Genomic DNA, 19,556 nt, shown 5'->3' on the forward strand with positions numbered 1-19,556 from the left:
AGAACAGAAAATATAAAAATGTTAAAAGATATTTGAGGATAGAATACAAAAGTTTTAAAGATTCCATCATGAAGTTAGTGTTTGAAATTTAAAACCTCTGTTCCCATACAGTAACTTTCTCCAGTTTCCATTCAACCTTTCACTCAAGTAATGAATATTATCTGAAAAGTTAAATATTGAACTCTAATCTTCAAAAATACACTCTCACAGGCCATGGATGAAATAAAAATTACATGTTAACATTTAAACAGGGCCATTTCTTCTACTGTTTTCTTTATTAAGAGTTCAAGTTAGTCTTTAAAGTATTGACCTTCTTTGGTAATAATATGATAATATTTAATTTATTGTTTTCCTTTCTTCAGTAGTATAAAAACCAGTATGCTTTGTAGGTAATCTAAATACAGAGTTTATAAGCTTACAGAGGCTATGTAGGCCTACTTTCACATTTATATTTTGAAAAACTGAGGCCCACTTTGTTTAGGAAACTTTCACAAGTTTAAATGACTAGTCTACATAGTAAATATCTCACTTTAGAATATGTGTTTATCCATGGGAATATTTTTTGGTATTCTCTCCTTTCTTATGGATTTGGTTGATGCAACCCTTTCCCACATCATTGTTTTCTTTTTCTGATAAAAGGCCAGAAGGGCAAGAGAGAGTAACTTCTGCTACTAAAATAAATATTGCCTAGAAATAGTTCAGTTCATGCAGTGAACACATCAGTTTTCCTTTGTTTTACAATAATGCTTTGAAAAGTGACCAAGAAATTGACCATGTAGATGGTCAACACTTTTACTGGGAAGCAGATAATTCTTTACATAGGGAATGCCATTTTATTTCTGTAACAGAAAACCGTTTAACTTAAGAAAAGTTAATGAAAAACCCAAGACTTATTGCTGTGCTGATTCTTTAGGACTCTATGAATAGTTTTCTTGTTAGTAAATACTAACATTTTAATATCAAAAAGGTTTTGAATTTGCAAACCCATAAACAAATACTACTTTATAACATTTTAATGAGATGGAATCATATTATTATACTAGAAAATAACAAAGATACTTACTCTCTGGTTCTTCTTGATGATTTAGTCTCAAATTTTAAAGTGATTATTTCCATACTTATGTAAATTCAGAGTTGGTGAATTGAGTTAGCAATTTATTTGGTTTCTTTTGTACTCTCAAATCAAGTATGGTGGTGTAACTTTGTCATGACTCTCAAGGTTTATAGTCCTCATTATGGTTAGACTGGTAATATTTGACCCACGATATCCTTCATTCCTGCTGCTGCAAAATTTGAGGAATATTTTCATTATAATGGAATGCATAGTTGCTCTTTGTCTCTTAGCCAAGCTCTGTGTACAAACTTAATTACATCTGGGTAAACTCAATAAAGTACTTCTTACACTTGCTCCTTTTCATATAATATGACACACTACTTACTAAGACATTTTCTTTGTATTAATGCAGATTTTAAATGATATTTTGTAATTCTATGATTATCTACACAATTTAAGTAACATTTTCCTTAGCCTTCAGAGCCTAACATTTTTGTACAAATTCTGCTTTGAAAAACAGAAAATAGGGATGTTCTTCTCTATGTATGTCACACCCATAGAACTGGATTGATTTTATCTGTCTCCTGTTAGCCCGGGGGAATCTAAATAGAGAGAGGCCCAATGAGGCAGCATTGAAAGATAGGGGTGAGTCAGCTTTGTAAACATGGATAAGAAAGCGTAAAAAGGCAAAATGGCTGAGATACATGAGGCAACTTCAGAAACAGCATGTGATATTGAGTGCATGAAAATTTAATTTAGATTTGACTCTTGTATGATTATGTTTAAGGAGTCTACTTTTTTCTCCCAGAAATTCTGAACTTACCCTTAAGAGAGTTAGTGTGCTTATATCCTTTGAATTTTGAATTTGTATCATAGAAACAGAGTCTCTACAAATAGATTTGTATTTGTTCAACTCCAGAGAGGCAGTTGTTAAGCATTTACCAGAAGTCGTTAATCCTTCTCATTTAGAACATCTGTCAGCCATGCAGTGGATACTCAATAAATATTTTAAAATAAATAAACAGATTTAAATAATTTATGTGCAGAGTCAATCCCTGTTAATCAACAGAACCTTAACAACTGATTGCAACATGTATTATTGTTAAAGATTTGAGAAAGAAAATATGAAAAAGTCACTAGTTGGTTACACAAATGAAGGTGAAGTCTCTCACCGTGGCAGATTTCAAGCTATCCGTGTACCCTTACTGAACTCAGAGGTGAGATCAGACTTGCAACCATTGGCTCCCAGGATGTGGTCCAGGCAAGCTCCAGCACACCACTGCTGGGAGTGCATCAGTTCATCTACAAAGTAGATAAAGATCCCTGCTTTCATGGGGTGAGGGATGTAAGAGAATATAGACAATAAACCTGAACATAATTGATTAGTAAACTATATATATATGGTATTTCACATGTTAATGAGTAGTTTGTAAAGGAAGAGAAAACTGAAAAATCTTGGAAGTGGGGAGATACTGTAATATCAAAAAATGTCATTGGGGTGGATGTTTGTCATTGAGGTGACATTTGAACAGAGACCTAAAGGAGTGGAGGACCTAAAGGATATTTGCTAACCATGCAAATATCTGGGAGAGGAGACTTTCCAGTAAAAGAAATATTTAGTATAAAACACTAAGGCCCTAGGAGGAAAATCATGTTATTTGCAATGAACGACATGTTTGTTTCCTATTTTCCAATACTTTTATATATATTTAATTTTCTTATGATAGTTCCATGGATAGAACTTCCAGCAGAGTGCTAAATGAAAGGAGTTATGGTGATAGTTCTCATTTTATAAGTGATTTTATCAAGACTTGGCTACTGTTTAAAACATTAAAATTGTTTGCTATCATTCTTATAAATATTATCAAATATACACTAAGATAGAGGACTGGAGAAATAAGTTTCATATACAGATCAAGCAGACTGAATAAATATGAGGACTTTTTAAATATTTGCATTAACTGTGTTTTAAAAACTTTTAAAGAATTTTATTGATATATTTTAAATCAGAACTGAAATGGAGTATTTTTTTCATCCCTGTATATTTTCAGTATGAATTCCTAAACTACATGTTTGATTTTTGCTTAACCAAGATGCAATTTTCAAGCTAGTAAAATTAACCAAAGGTCTTTGGTATTATTTATCATCTTGCAAAACTCAGAGGTACTCTGTCGTCCGAAAATATCATTTTGTGTTAACTTGTTCCAACTGAGTCAAACAAGGAACATATAGCATATCTAGTTGTGATGATCTAGTCAGGTTATTTATGCTACTGAAAAAAAATGTTCTGTTATATTTTACTAAGACACTGTTAAGAATCATGACTTGTCACTGCATCTTGTTCAAGGATATGTGATTTTCTTTCTTCAACCTTTGATTTTCATCTTTAATCCTTTAATGTAACTGATTCCACAAATAAGCTTTCTAAAGATAAATTACCTTTGGGATAAAATCATATGTAACATGAAATACTAGTTTTGATACTTTTAGTACTTTATCTTTTAATTAGGGCTCAAATTGCTGATGATACTTAATTTCTTACATTATGTTTTGATATCAAGAATAAAAATCTCCAAAACTGAGTTAGAAATGTTTGCCTCATCTTTTCCTCTGGAAATACTTTATAAGATTATGCTAATTTACCTTCATAATAAACATAATACAGACATGTTAACTGTCTGTATCCAAAAGAAATTAAAACTTTTCATATCTTTGTGACAAACAGAAAGTTACTACCTGGAGCCAAGTCCTTAGGCTAAACTCTCAACATCAGGAAGACAAAGTGCCCCTGAAATGCTCACATTTCAAAGTGGCTTCAACAGCCCTGCCCCCAGAAGACAGTCCTAGGATGGAAAACTGGCAGAAGGTTCATTCACTTTTTTAAAAATATTAGCATACATCTCCAAAACAGAGAAAAAGGATTTAAATTACAAGTTTTTAAAAGAAAATATTTTATGAAAAAGTGGGAGCAGTTCTCATTCCTTTTTGGCATCAGAGAAGAAAAATTTTTAAATATCTTTTTAGATTTGTTTTTACCTGTTAAAATAGCGTGGCTTATAGAAGTATCACAGACCATGGATACTGACAGACAGTCTGGGGTTTGTCTACAAGGCTTTCTAATCGGTACCACCAGACTTTTATTTTTTTTTTTTTTCCCAAGGAATGCATGAGAGGGTGTCATCATCGATCCAGACTTTTATAAAATGAATTGCATGACTGGACTGCTCACAAGAAGTTAAAAATACTTTTTGTTGCTTGAATGACTCCGATTCCTCTCCACTTTCATAGACTTTTAACTTCTCTTTCTCTTCCCAGGCACACTTCTTAATCCTAAAAACCACTGTACCCTATCCAGTTCCTTACACCTGGATAAATATTCAAAAGAATCCTTTTTTGTTTTTCCCAGTGAGAGAAAGAACAGTGCCTCAATTTAGCTTTCATACCAAGAATATTAATGTTTGATGATGAACCTAATCTTTTCCCTAAGCAGAGTAACAAAATTTTATCTTAGACCATTTAAGATAGTACCACTGAGTCTGCTTGGCTCACAAGCATGCAAAAGAAAAAAATGTAAATGATTAACCTAAGACCATGGTGGTTTCCATGTACAGTGAATAGCTTTGTTTGAAAGCACTTTAGCATTCTGGCTAACAGTCGTTCTGTTTAGTGACAGCATAGTCACCACTATCCTTTCTCAACTTGATTGTTACTAACACTGTTTTCTATTCTGATTGATATAAAGTAATTGCAAAACATGAAATAAATCTGAACTGTGCAAAAAAAAAAAAAAAAAAAAAGATCTGGAGTTAAATTTAAATCTTACATCTATTATCAAATTTTCACATTTAAATCAAATTAGCCCATATTAAATAAAGAAACTAGCATATGGGTTAGTGTTTATGGGAAAAGTCTAAAACAGGGGTGGGTGAACTAAGGTTTATGGGCCAAATTTGGCCCAGTTCCTATTTTTGTTAAAAGTTTTATTGGACACACCTGAGCCCTTTCATTCACACAATGCTTATAGCAGCATTCTTATTACAAAGACAGAGAATTGAATAGTTTCAACAGGGACACTACAGTCTGCAAATTCTAAATTATTGATATATTACCCTTTTACAGAAAAATTGTGTTTACCTCTGATATTGATAATCGATGTTTTCATGCAGATTGCAAACATTTATACTAACCACTAAGGAGTTTGTACAGAGTTATGTGGAGAGCTACATTATCTGATAATATCTGCATAAACTCCTCTTTTGTAGTTCATTTACAGTTCTTTTAATTCCCAGACTACAGTTTGTGGTATCAAGAACTCACAACCATCAATCTAGTCTAAACTTCAGTATCTTCAAATATTTCCAATTAATCTAGGAAATCATAAATGTTTCAGCATGAGGGGAGGAAATAGTAATTCCACAACTTTCCTACAAAGTTGAAATCTCCTCAGTATTTTTTAATAAGTTATTTTATTTGTTTTTCAGTAAATTTTGGACTTGAGTCTCTCAGTTGATAATAGTACATGAATATCAGGAAGAATTTGGCTCAGTGAATTACAGTTATACTCTTTCTGGATAAATGTTTTAAAAATGTAGGATGAGTTTGAGTATTCCTCATTATTATTTCAAGTTTTGACTTCATGGAAAACATAAAAAAATAAAATAAAATTTCAGTGTCAGAATAGCATAATCTTGTGTGAACGTTTTATAAATTTTAATCAATACATTTTCCAAAGCAATGCAATTTTCTAATGCTTAAAATATAGTGAACTTATAATTTTTTTTAACCTCAATTAACTTTGCCAATGTGAGCTTATTTATCCCTACTGATTAGATTTGTCATTTAAGTAGATTATTGAATGAATTGTATCTGTAAGATATTATCTCAAAATGGCCACCAATCTGAGAAAGTTACAAAAACTCTTAGCTATTGATTATTGAAAAAATCAGCATAACATCAATCATTTATTTAAATATACAGCTGGCCACAAAAAATGTAGTCATATGTGGTATCTGGTAATATTCATTCTTCAACCTTTCTTTAAGAATTGTTACAGCATATATGTTAATTATATATTTCCAAAAACGGGGGTATTTCACATTTTTCCTAAATGTATATATTCCTGTTGATAAATTATATGGCACAGAAGATTTAAGCTGAGTAATGAGAAAAGTTTTCTGAGTTCTCAGAAAATATAATTACATTATGTTTTTAGTTGTACTGTTTTCACATAACTACTAGGTAGGCCACAATATGCAGAGGAGAGCATACGTAATAGTCTAATAAGACAAACAGACTATGTATATAGCCATTGTAGAGTAAATTAAAAATAGTGTTTTACATGATTTAATATTTCCTGAAATTCTAGAAAGTGTTTTCTGGTGAAATCATAAAACACAGGCCTCTCTTGTGTGCTCTTGCTCTGCCTCTTCTGCCTTTAATTTTTTAAGAAATATTGTCCAGAAACATGGAATTAAAAACTTTTCAAAGAAAAATTATGAGGTCAGTTCATGGTTACAGAGTGGAAGGACTAACCTGAAGGAAGGGAAGTATATGAGTGAAAGATGGGAATTTGAATGGGAAAAAAAAATAATAAATGTATCTAATATCCTTGGCAAGAGCTGGCAACAAAAGTATGAGAAATGAAAAACAACTCTAGAGATACTATGTGAAAATAATTAGATTTATAAGTAATTTATAAAAATTACTCAACAATAGTGTATGGCTTTCCCAATGGCCCTGTGGATAAAGAATCTGCCTGCAGTGCAGGAGACACAGATTCAATCCCTGGGTCAGGAATATTGCCTGGAGGAGGAAATGGCAACCCACTCCTGTATTTCTTGCCTGAAAAATCTCGTGGACAGAGGAGCCTAGCGGGCTACAGTCCAAAGGACCACAAAGAGTTGGATGCAACTGAGATGAGGAATAATGAACAATGAGCAACAGTGTATATATGCCAGTCCCAATCATCCCCCCTTCCTCTGGCAAGCATTAGTTTATTGGATAGGTTAATTTTCACTCTAAATGAACCACAAGCCTGATTCAACATAAGATATATAAGACATTAGAACTCTTAAGGGAGAGAAAGGAATATGAAACTTGTTATCCTAAATTTCATGGGAATAGCAGGAAAAGTGTGGATAAGTCCTAAGGAAGGATAAGTCTGAAATGAGGTCTTAAAGACTTGGGTATATTCTTCATGGCTTTACCAAAAACATCCCAGGAGTGGTTGACACTTCATATTTCGAAATGGTTTAAGGATCAGAGTCATGTATAGCTGTTATTTAGAGAAGATTGTTGTTAATTGAGAACAATGACTTTTACACTTGCATTAATAAATACTTATCAAATACTTGAATTGCCATGAATTTGTCTACAGACAATGTAAAGTCTGTTGTTTTTGTAAGTTTCAAGATATTGTTTTCCTCTGCTCTTTGAGGATTAACGAAAGGATATGCTCATTTCCTCCTAAACATCACATGATTTCCCAGTAGAATTGGCCACCATTCATCTCAGTTGGAATTTTTCCTAAATTGACAGTAGCTATAGTTTTCTTATACAGTAAAGTGAATGAAAAGGCTCAGGCTTGTAGAAGAAAAAAACACTGAGAGTTTTCACAATATTATGATGCATTACATACTAAAAAAAGGCTTCCCTGGTGGCTCAATGGTAAAGTATCTGCTAGCAATGCCGGAGACCCGGTTAGATCCCTGGCCCAGGAAGATCCCCCTGGAGAAGGGAATGGCTACTTACTCCAGTATTCTTGCCTGGAGAATCTCATGAATAGAGGAGCCTGATGGGTTATAGTCCATAGGTTTGCAAAGAGCTGGGCAGAACTGGGCAACTAAGCATGCACATACAACAAATCAATAAACCTATATTTTGAAATTAAATATTCTATTGAAGAAAGTTCTCTCCTGATCCTGAAATATAAATTTTACCATTCAAAGAGAATTCACAGAATGAATGATCTTGAAAAGAACTCGGTCAATTTGTTGACCTTTTAAAACAAATGCATGGTTATTACTGTTACTGTTAAACAGCAAGACAAAGTAAAAGTCTTTCATTGCTATTTAAGAATTATACCAATATACTGACAAAATAGAGATTTTACTAAGTGAATATCGATGTAGAAAAAAGGAAAATGTAAAAATACAACATAGAATAGAACACAGAATATACACATACATATAGAGAGAATAATAATATTTAGATGGCAGAGATTTTGAAGAAAAAAATGTTCTCTGAAAGATAATGTTTTATGTTTGATTTTAGATATTCATACAATTTTGTTCCCTTAGTCAATGACACAAATCCAGTCTATGAAAAATCCACTCTGCCTCCTCTGTACTCTGGGCTCTCTACAGAAGTTCCCCAACTTTTTGTACTACGGATCCGTTTAGTAGATGACAACTTTTCCAAGGACCTGAGTGGAGGCTAGTTACAGGATGGTTCAAGCTCATTTTGTGTATCATGCACTTTATTTCTATTATTGTTACATCTTTGTCACATCAAATCATCAGGCAATAGATTCCAGAGTTCAGAAACCCTGGCTCCAATACTCGAGGTGGTCACAATAGTGAAACCATTAGATGTGATTCAGATAAGGAGTCAGAAGTTAGGAAGGTGGATGTGAGTCAGAGTGAGAACTTCGAAGCCTTTCATACTGTTGAAGGTTTAAGTCCAATGACTTTCATTTGGGAGACGGGCCCATCTGAGTGACCTTTTCCCTGACATATTTGGATTTTCTAAACTAACTAGCAAAATAATAATATAAGAAATCAGGTAAAGGATTAAGAAATAATGTAATCTAACTGAATTTTAAGAAAAGATGAGGAATTTCTCATTGGGAAAGAAATAGTTTAGGAAAGGATTTAAAAGAATTAACAGATAGCATTTCTATTTCAGTATTTCAAACATATAGAAAAGCCTAGGTTACAATTCCTGCTCTTCACATTTACAGTATGTGATTTGGATATAAATTTTAAGCATATTTTTAACCCCATTTCAACCAGTGAAATAGTTATTTAAAAAAAATTCTATGAAAAACACACACTGGCTTATGGCACACACACACACACACACAAAAACCAAAACTTTAAAGATAAATTGTTTCAAAGATCTCCCAAGTTAAATTAGTATGGCATAGCTCTTCCAGAAATAAATTCTAGTGCTATCTGTGAATAATTTCCTTTTCTTTAAGTCTCTTTGTGTTTTACCCTGAAGGATACTCACAAGAAGAAGAAAAGGAGAAACTACATAGAAATAAGAGAGTTTATCCTTCTGGGACTGTCAGATGACTCACAACTTCACATTCTGAGCCGTGTCTTTCTACTCACCACCTACATGCTCAGCATCACTGGGAACCTGACCATTAGCACCCTAACCCTGCTGGATGCCCACCTCCAGAGCCTCATGTGTTTCTTCCTCAGAAATTTCCCCATATTGGAGGTGTCATCCACAACTGTCACTATACCCAAGTTCCTTGCCACCCTTATTGCAGGAGATAAAACCTTTTATTTTACTGATTGTATGGCTATTTTTTTTCATTCTCTTGGGAGTCACTGAGTTTTGCCTACTGGCAGCCAAGTCCTATGACAATTACATTGTCATCTGCAAACAGCTGCATTACATGACCATCATGAATCATAGAGTCTGCACACTACTTGTCTTGGTTTCTTGGCTGGCTTCATCCTTAGTCATTTTCTCATCACTCATGCTGTTCAGACAACTTGATTATGCTATTGACCATTTTACTTGTGATTATTTCCCCTTTCACACATTTCTTGTACAGACACCAAATTGCTAGAGATGTTGGGCTTTTCCACTGTTGTGTTTACCCTAATGTTCACTTTGGTATTAATAATTCTGTCCTATCCATATATCATCAGAACAATTTCAAGGATCTCTTCCACCACTCAGAGGACAAGGGTCTTTTTCCACATGTTCTTCCCACAAATTGTCATCTCTATCTCTTATGGAAGCTACATTTTAATGTATATGAATCCATCAGCAAAGGACAGGGTGTCTTTCAGCAAGGGAGTGGCTGTGCTAAACACCTCAGTAAATCCCCATGCTGAACCCCTTTATTTATACCCTAAGGAATCCGAAAGTCAAGTGAGCCTTCATGGACATGGCCAGGAAGACTGTACTCTTCTCAAGGAAATGAAAAAATAAAAACCTTGTTTTATAAATTAGAGGCATAACAATGAGCAATCAAATAAAAACCAGGGTTTTCAAAGTCTATTAATTGTCACATAGTCTCCCTGGAAGTATTTTTCAGTGCTTATACTTTTATTGCCAGCATCTTACCAAATATGAGTACAGTTGTGCAGTAGTTTGAACATTCTTTGGCATTGCTCTTCTTTGGGATTGGAATGAAAACTGACATATTGAGTGCAGCATTTTAACAGCATCATCTTTTAGGAATTGAAAGAATTCAACTGGATTTCTATCACCTCCACTAGTTTTGTTCATAGTGATGCTTCCTAAGGCTAACCTGGCTTCAGACTCCAGGATGACTGGCTCTAGGTGAGTGATCACACCATCATGGTTATCTGGGTCATAAAGGTCTTTTTTGTATAGTTCTTCTGTGTATTCTTGCCAGCTCTTCTTAATATCTTCTGCTTTTATTAGGTCCATACCATTTCTGTCCTTTATTGTGCCCATCTTTGCAGGAAACGTTCCCTTGGCAGCTCTAATTTTCTTGAAGAGATATCTAGTTTTTCCCATTCTATTGTTTTCCTCAATTTTCTTGCATTGTTCACTGAGGAAAGCTTTCTTACCTCTGCTTGCTATTCTTGGGAACTCTTCATTCAAATGGGTATATCTTTCCTTTTATCCTTTGCCTTTCACTTCTCTACTTTTCTCAGGTATTTGTAAGACCTCCTCAGGCAACCATTTTGCCTTTTTGCCTTTCTTTTCCTTGAGGATGGTTTTGGTCACTGCCTCCTGTAGAATGTCACGGACCTCCGTCCATAGTTCTTCAAGCACTCTATCAGATCTATTCCCTTGAATCTATTTGTCAGTTCCACTGCATAATCATAAAGGATTTGATTTAGGTCATACCTAAATGGCCTAGTGATTTCCCCTATTTTCTTCAATTTAAGTCTGAATTTGTCAGTAAGGAGTTCATGATCTGAGCCATAGTCAGCTCCCAGTCTTGTTTTTGCTGACTGCATAGAGCTTCCCCATCTTCAGCTGCAAAGAATATAATCAATCTGATTTCAGTATCGACCATCTGGAGATGTCCATGTGTAGAGTCTTCTCTTGTGTTGTTGGAAGAGGGTGTTTGCTATGACCAGTGTGCTCTCTTGGCAAAACTCTATTAGAGTTTGCCCTGCTTCATTCGGTACTCCAAATTTGCCTGTTATTCCAGGTATTTCTTGACTTCCTACTTTTGCATTCCAGTCCCCTTGATGAAAAGGACATCTTTTTTGCCTGTTATTTCTAGAAGGTCTTGTAGGTCTTCATAGAGACGTTCAACTTCAGCTTCTTCAGCATTACTGGTTGGGGCATAGACTTGGATTACAGTGATATTGAATGGATTGCCTTGGAAACAGAGTTCATTATGTCGTTTTTGAGATTGCACCCAAGTACTGCATTTCAGACTCCTTTGTTGACTATGAGGGATGCCCCATTTCTTCTACTACTTACCCACAGTAGTAGATATAAAAGTCCTCTGAGTTAAATTCCACCATTCCAGTCCATTTTAGTTCACTGATTCTAAAATGTTTATGTTCACTCTTGCCATCTCCTATTCGACCACTTCTGATTTACCTTTTCATGGGGTCACAAAGTGTTGGACACAACTGAGTGGCTGAACTGAAATGAACTGAATTGATTTACCTTAATTCATGTACCTAACATTCCAGGATCCTATGCAGTATTGTTCTTTACAGCATCCGACTTTACTTACATCACCAGTCACATCCAAACTGGGCATTGTTTTCACTTTGGCTCCATATCTTCATTCTTTCTTGAGTTATTTTTCAACTCTTGTCCAGTAGCATATTGAGCACCTACTGACCAGGGGAGTTCATCTTTCAGTGTCATATCTTTTTGCGTTTTCATACTGTTCCTGGGGTTCTCAAGGCAAGAGTACTGAAGTGGTTTCCATTCCCTTCTCCAGTGGACCACGTTTTGTCAGAACTCCCCACCATGAAGAATGTTCCAACTACAGCACAATTGCACTTATCTCTCACTCTAGCAAAGTAATGGTCAAATTCTCCGAGTGAGGCTTCAACAGTACGTTAACCGAGAACTTCCAGATGTTAGAACTGGATTTAGAAAAGACCGAGGAACCAGAGACCAAATTGCCAACATCCGTTGGACCATAGAAAATTCAAGAAAGTTCCAGAAAAACATCTACTTATGCTTTATTGACTATGCCAAAGCCTTTGACTGTGTAGGATCACAACAAAGTGTGGAAAATTCTTAAAGAGATTGGAATACCAGATCACCTTACCTACATCCTGAGAAATCTGTATGCCTTTCCAGAAGCAGCAGTTAGAACCAGACATGGAACAATGGACTGGTACCAAATTGGGAAAGGAGTACACTAAGGCTGTGTATGGTCACCCTGCTCATTTAACTTATATGCAACGTACATCATGCGAAATGCCAGGCTGAATGAAACATAAGATGGAATCAAGATTGCTGAGAGAAATATCAATAACCTAGATAAGCAGATGACACAATCCTTTGGGCAGAAAATCAAGAGGAACTAAAGAGTCTCTTGATGAAAGTGAAAGAAGAGAGTGAAAAAGCTGGCTTGAAACTCAGCATTCAAAAAACTAAGATCATGGCATCCGGTTCCATCACTTCATGGCAAATACATGGGGAAACAATGGAAACAGTGACAAACTTTAATTTCTTGGGCTCCAAAGTCATTGCAGATGGTAACTGCAGGCATGAAATTAAGACACTTGCAACTTGGAAGAAAAGCTATGACCAAACTAGACAGCATATTAAAAAGTAGACATTACTTTGTCAACAAAGATGCATCTAGTTAAAGCTATGGTTTTTTTCAGTAGTCATGTATGAATGTGAGAGTTGGACCATAAAGAATACTGAGTGTCAAAGAATTGATGCTCTTAAACTGTGGTGTTGTAGAAGACTCATGAGAGTCCCTTGGGCTGCAATGAGATTAAATCAGTCAATCCCAAAGAAAATCAATCCTGAATATTCATTGAAAGGGCTAATGCTGAAGCTCCAATACTTTGGCCACTTGATGCAAAGAACTGGCTAACTGGAAAAGCCCCTGATGCTGGGAAAGAGTGGAGGCAGGAGGAAAAGAGGATGACAGAGGATGAGATAATTGGATGGCATCACCGACTCAATGCACGTGAGTTTGAGCAAGCTCCAGGGGTTGGTTATAGACCAGGAAGCCTGGCATGTTGCAGTCCATGGGGTCGCAAAGAGTTGAGCAGGAATGAATGACTGAAATGAACTACCAAATATAGTATATACATTTTTTGCCTTCAAATTCTCATCATTCTCTCATGTACTGCCCTTCCTTTGGGCTCATCATTCCACTCAACCTTGGAACTGACCTCATTTCCCTCTTTGAAATGTTTTTTAATTCCATGTTTTCACAATATTTCTTAGAAAATTAAGGACAGACAGAAAGAGGCCGAGCAGCAGCACCTGAGAGAGACTTGTGTTTTGATTTTGACAGGAAACAGTCTTTCTAGAAATTCAGGAAATATTAAATGATGTTGAATACTATTTTTCAATGTCTTTTAATTGTTGGATAATTGCTTTACAATGTTGTGTTGGTTTCTGCCATACGTTAACGTGAGTCTGTCATAAGTATACACATGTCCCCTCCTTTTTGGACTTCACACCTTCTACCCCAGCCCACCTCTCCAGGTTGTCATAGAGGCCTGGGTTAAGCTCACAGTGCTGTACAGCAACTTCTCATTGGCTATCTGTCTTACATATTTTAACATATGAGTTTCAATGCTAGTCTCTCAATTTGCCCCACCCTCTCCCAACCGCCACCCCGCTAGGTTCACAGGTCTGTTCCCTATGTCTGTGTGTCTAATTGTTGCCCTGAAAGTAGGTTCATCTGTACCATTTTTCTAGATTCCATATATACGTGCTAATATACAATATTTGCTTTTGTCTTTCTGATTTACTTCACTCTGTATAACAGGCTCTAGGTTTATCTACCTCACTATATTTGATTCCAGTTTGTTCCTTCATGTGGATGCTTGGCTTGTTATGAACCAGTTTATAACCCAGCCTATGGTTGTGCATGTGTGCTCGTCACAGCCAACTCTTTGTGACCCTGTGGACTACAGCCTGACAGTCTCCTCTGTCCACGTGCTTACCACAGCTTCTTTATCCATCCGTCTGTCGATGGGCATCAAGGTTGCTCCCGTGTCCTGGCTATTGTGAACAGTGCTGCAATGAACACTGGGGTACCTACGTCTTTTAGAATTGTGATTTTCTGAATATATGCCTGGTTGTGAGATTGCTGGGTCATATGGAAGTTTTATTCCTAATTTTTAAAGAAATCACCATACTATTCTTTATAGTGGCTCTATAAATTCACATTCCTACCCACTGTGCAAGAGGATTCCCATTTCTTCACATCCTTTCCAGCATTTGTTTGATGATGGCCATCTTGACTGATGTGTTTACCTCATTGTAGTATTGACAAGTGAAGTTGAGTATTTTTTTCTATTTTTTTGTGTGTTTATTAGCCATCTTTATCTCTTCTTTGGAGAAATAGCCATCTATTTAGGTCTTCTGCCTATTGTGTCAATGACTTGTTCTTTTGTTATTGAACTACATGAGTTTTGTATATTTTAGAAATTAATCCTTTGTCAGTTGCTTCATTTGCAAATATTTTCTCCCACTCTGAGGGTTGTCTTGTCATCTTGCTTATGATTTCCTTTGCTGTGCAAAAGCTTTTAAGTTTAATTAGGTCCAACTTGTTTTTATTTCCAAAACATAAGGAGGTGGAGGTCTTTAATCCATTTAGAGTTTATCTTTGTGAATGGTGTTAGGAAGTGTTCTAATTTTATTATTTTACACATAGCTGTCCAGTTTTCCCTGCACCACTTATTGAAGAGTCTGTCTTTCCTCTGTTGGATATTCTTGTCTCCTTTGTCGAAGATAAGATACCCAAAACTGCTTGGGTTTATCTCTGGGCTTTCTATTTTGTTACATTGATTCTTCCAATTCAAGAATTGGTATGTCTCTCCATCTGTTTATGTCATCATTGACTTCTTTCATCAACGTCTTATAGTTTTATTTATACAGCTCTTTTGTGCATTTATTCCTATTTTATTGTTATTGTTGCCTTGGTAAATGGAGTTGATTCTTTATTTTCTCTTTCAGATTTTTTTGCTAGTGTATTGGAATTCAATGGATTTCTGTGTATTGATTTTGTATCCTGGAACCTTACTAAATTAACTGATTAATCTAGTCATTTTCTGATAGTATTTTTAGGGCTTTCTTTGTACAGTATCATGCTGTCTCCAATGGAAGTTTTACTTCTTCTTTTCCAATCTGAATCATTTTTCTTTCTTGTTTTTCTCTATTGCCAATTAAAATTAACTCCAATTTTACCTTTTCATCATGGCTGTGAAATAAAAACAATCATATAAAACATTTCCAGAGGAAAAGGTAAGGTAAAAATTTCTTCAAGAGAAAATTAATAACAGTTACCTCAGAAAGTTGTTTAAGAAAAGCTATGAAGAACCTAGACAGTGTATTAAAAAGCAGAAACATCACTTTGCCAGCAATGATTTGTATAGTCAAAGCTATAGGTTTTTCAGTAGCCATGTAGGGATATGAGAGTTGGACAATAAAGAAGGCTGAGCAAACAAGAATTGATGCTTTTAGACTGTGCTGCTAGAGAAGACTCTGGAGAGTCCTTCGGACTGCGAGATCACACCAGTCAATCCTACAGGAAATCAACTCTGAATATTCGTTGGAAGGACTGATGCTGAAGCTGAAAAGACCCTGATGCTGGGAAAAATTGAGGGCAGGAAGGGAAGGGGGCAACAGATGATGAGATGGTTGGATGGCATCCCTAGATCGTGGACATGAGTTTGAGCAAACTCGTTTGAACAGGGGAGCCTCATGTGCTGCAGTCCAAGAAAGCACAAAGAGTTGGATATGAATGAGTGACTGAAAATGAAGTAAACTTGTTCACAAGATTCCATGAACCAATATGAAGAAAATAATTAGAACAGGTCTGGAATATAGTAATTGCGGATAAAATATTATCTCTACCCTCCTCTTTCTTCTCTCTCCTCATTATTATAAAAGTATTATAATAGTATAAAGAGTTCAAATATACTTTAGTTTCTAAACTTTAAAAATATCTAAGTAGATATTTATATTTTATTTCCAGCCCTCTAGGGATTGTCATTGTTTGATTTCATGAAAATTTCAAATAGAATAAAAATTTCCTAATAAAGTCATTTCTATTACCTGGTAAAATGAAAATTTCAGAAATCCACATCAACTCTGACATTCGTTTTATCAAACTAAATGGCCTATAAAATTGTAACACCAACCTGTATTCTTTACTTCATCCAAATATATTTGAATAAAAAATTTACAGAAAATTCTGAAGCAATATTCAACTTTATCCAGTTAATTAGGTTCAGTGTGGAGAATTTTTTAACATGGGGACAGATGAAAAGGACTCATACAGCTGTACTGAAAGAGTTTTGGCAGATTATGAGTAATAGAAAGCATTGACAAGAACTTTACTCTTTTAATGATATAATCACTTGCATTTGCTGGAGAAAAAGATAACCTTTTGGATGGTATCCTTAAAGGCTTGCTTCACTTGCTGGTTCCTCAGTGTATATATAAATGGATTCATCATAGGAGGAACAGAAGCATTCAGAATAGATGCTCCTTTGCTCAAGGATGCCTTTTCTTTTGCTGAAGGGTTAGCATACATGAATATACAGCTTCCATAAGAGATGGAAATGACAATCATGTGAGAGGAGCATGTAGAAAATGCCTTTTTTCTCTGACTGGCAGAAGGCAGTCTCAGAATTGTCTTGATGATGAACATGTAGGATAGAATTATCAATGCCAAAGTAAAAAGCAGAATCTCTATTGCAGAGTAAAAACCAATCACTTCAAGGAGCCATGTGTCTGAGCAGGATATTTTCAAGAGGGGGAAATAGTCACAAGCAAAGTGATCAATGATGTTAGAACCGCAATAATCTAACTGGAGGAAAAGAATAACAGGTGGGAAGATGTTTAAGAACCCTGCCAGCCAAGCACAAAAGACAAGCAATACACAGACTCTGTTGTTCATGATGGTTGCGTAATGCAGGGGTTTGCAGATAGCGACATAGCGATCATAGGACATGGCAGTTAGAAGATAAAATTCAGTGATACCCAAGAAGATGAAGAAAAACATCTGAGCTGTACAATCATTGTATGAAATCGTTTTGTCCCTGGTGATAATTGTGCCCAGAAATCTAGGAATACAGACTGTTGTAAAGCAAATTTCTAACATAGAGAAGTTTCTGAGGAAAAAATACATAGGTGTCTGTAGATGGGAGTCCACCAAGGTGAGAATGATGATGGTCAAATTTCCAGTGACACTTAATATATATGTGATGATTAAAAAGAGAAAAGTCACAATCTGAAGCTCTGGATCATCTGATAGACCCAGAAGAATGAATTCTGTGGGTCTTGTGTGGTTTTTCATTGCTGATCCTTTGCCCCCATTCAAACAGAAAATGGATGATTTCCTATAAGAAATAAAAGATCAAAATACATTTGAGAATAGAATACTCTCCAATTCCCATTCAACTTTTCATTCTAGTAAGGAATATTATCTGAAGTTCAAAATCATTATTTCTTCTTCAAAAATACATTATCAAAGACTACGGATAAAATAAAACTCTTATGGTAACACTTAAATAGGGCTATTTTTTTTTCTAATAATTTTTAATTGGTTCAAGGCAGTCTTTAAAATATTTAGCTTCCTTTGTAAAAAAATACAGAAATATTTTAATTGGTTCTCCTCCTTTCCTCAGTATTATAAAAACCAGTATATTTTGCAGATAATCTAAATAGAGTTTGAAAGCATACAGAGTTTTTGTATGCTTATTTCCACATTTTATATTTTGCATAACTGAGGCCCACTTTGTTTAGGTGATTTTCACTACTTTAAGTGACTAGTGAACATAATAAAACTGTGGGAAATTCTTAAAGAGATGGGAATACCAGACAGTCTAACCTGCCTCCTGAGAAACCTATATGCAGGACAAGAAGCAGCAGTTAGGACTGGACACGGAACAATGGACAGTTTCAAAATTGGGAAAGGAGTACTTCCAGGCTGTATATCATCACCCTGTGTGTTTGTGTGTGTGTGTTAGTTGCTCAGTCGTGTCTGACTTTTTACGACCCCATGAACTGTAGCCACAGTCCATGTGAATCACAACAAACTGTGGAAAATTATTAAAGAGAGGGAATACCAGACCACCTGACTTGCTTTCTGAGAAATCTGTATGCAGGTCAAGAAGCAACAGTTAGAACTGTACATGGAACAAAATAATGGTTTTAAATCAGGAAAGGAGTACCTCAAGGCTGCATATTGTCACCCTGCTTATTCAAATTATATGCAGAGTACATCATGCAAAATGTTGGGCTGGATGAAGCACAAGCTGGAATCAAGATTGTGGGCAGAAATATCAATAACCTCAGATATGCAGATGACACCACCCTTATGGCAGAAAGAGAAGAAGAACTAAAGAGCTTCTTGACAAAAGTGAAAGAGGAGGAGAGTGAAAAAGTTGGCTGAAAACACAACATTCAGAAAACTAAGATCATGGCAACCAGTCCCATCACTCCACGGCAAATAGGTGGGGAAACAGTGGAAACAGTGACAGACTTTATTTTGGGGGGCTCTAAAATCACTACAGATGGTGACTGTAGCCATGAAATTAAAAGATGCTTGCTCCTTGGAAGAAAAGCTATGACCAACCGTGACAGCATTTTAAAAAGCAGAGACATTATTTTGCCAACAAAAGTCCATCTAGTCAAAGCTTTGGTTTTTCTAGTAGTCATGTGTGGATGTGAGAGTTGGACTATAAAGAAAGTTGAACGCCGATGCTTTTGAACTGTGGTGTGGGGCTCCTGAGAGCCCCTTGGGCTGCAAGAAGATCAAACCAGTCAATCCTAAATGAAATCAGTTCTGAATATTCATTGGAAGAGCTGACTCACTGGAAAAGACCCTGATGCTGGGAAACATTGAGGGCTGAGGTGAAGGGGACAAAGATGAGATGCCTTCATGGCATCATAGATTTAGTGGACGTGTGTTTGAGCAAACTCCAGGAAATAGTGAGGGACAGGGAAGACTGGCATGCTGCAGTTCATGGGGATGTTCAACCCCATGAGTCAGACACAATAACCCCCTGACCAACAACAACACAGCTCCGTAATATCTCACTTTAGAATATAGGTATTTACCCATGGGAATATTTTGGTGGCACTCTCTCCTAATTTACTT

The 19,556-nt window shown here is 35.7% G+C and overlaps 1 protein-coding gene and 1 pseudogene across 1 annotated transcript; one reads left to right on the forward strand and one right to left on the reverse strand.

Moving 5' to 3' along the window:
- The first annotated feature begins 1,718 nt into the window (after positions 1-1,718).
- Positions 1,719-10,220, forward strand: LOC122680003 (annotated as a pseudogene).
- Positions 10,221-16,805: 6,585 nt separating this feature from the next.
- LOC122680426 (olfactory receptor 6C3-like) lies at positions 16,806-17,750 on the reverse strand. The gene has a single exon (XM_043881779.1). The coding sequence runs from the start codon at positions 17,748-17,750 to the stop codon at positions 16,806-16,808; it is 945 nt and encodes a 314-aa protein (XP_043737714.1).
- Positions 17,751-19,556: the final 1,806 nt, after the last annotated feature.

This window comes from Cervus elaphus, chromosome 22 (assembly GCF_910594005.1).
Source record: "Cervus elaphus chromosome 22, mCerEla1.1, whole genome shotgun sequence".
NCBI classification, from domain to species: Eukaryota; Metazoa; Chordata; class Mammalia; order Artiodactyla; family Cervidae; genus Cervus; species Cervus elaphus.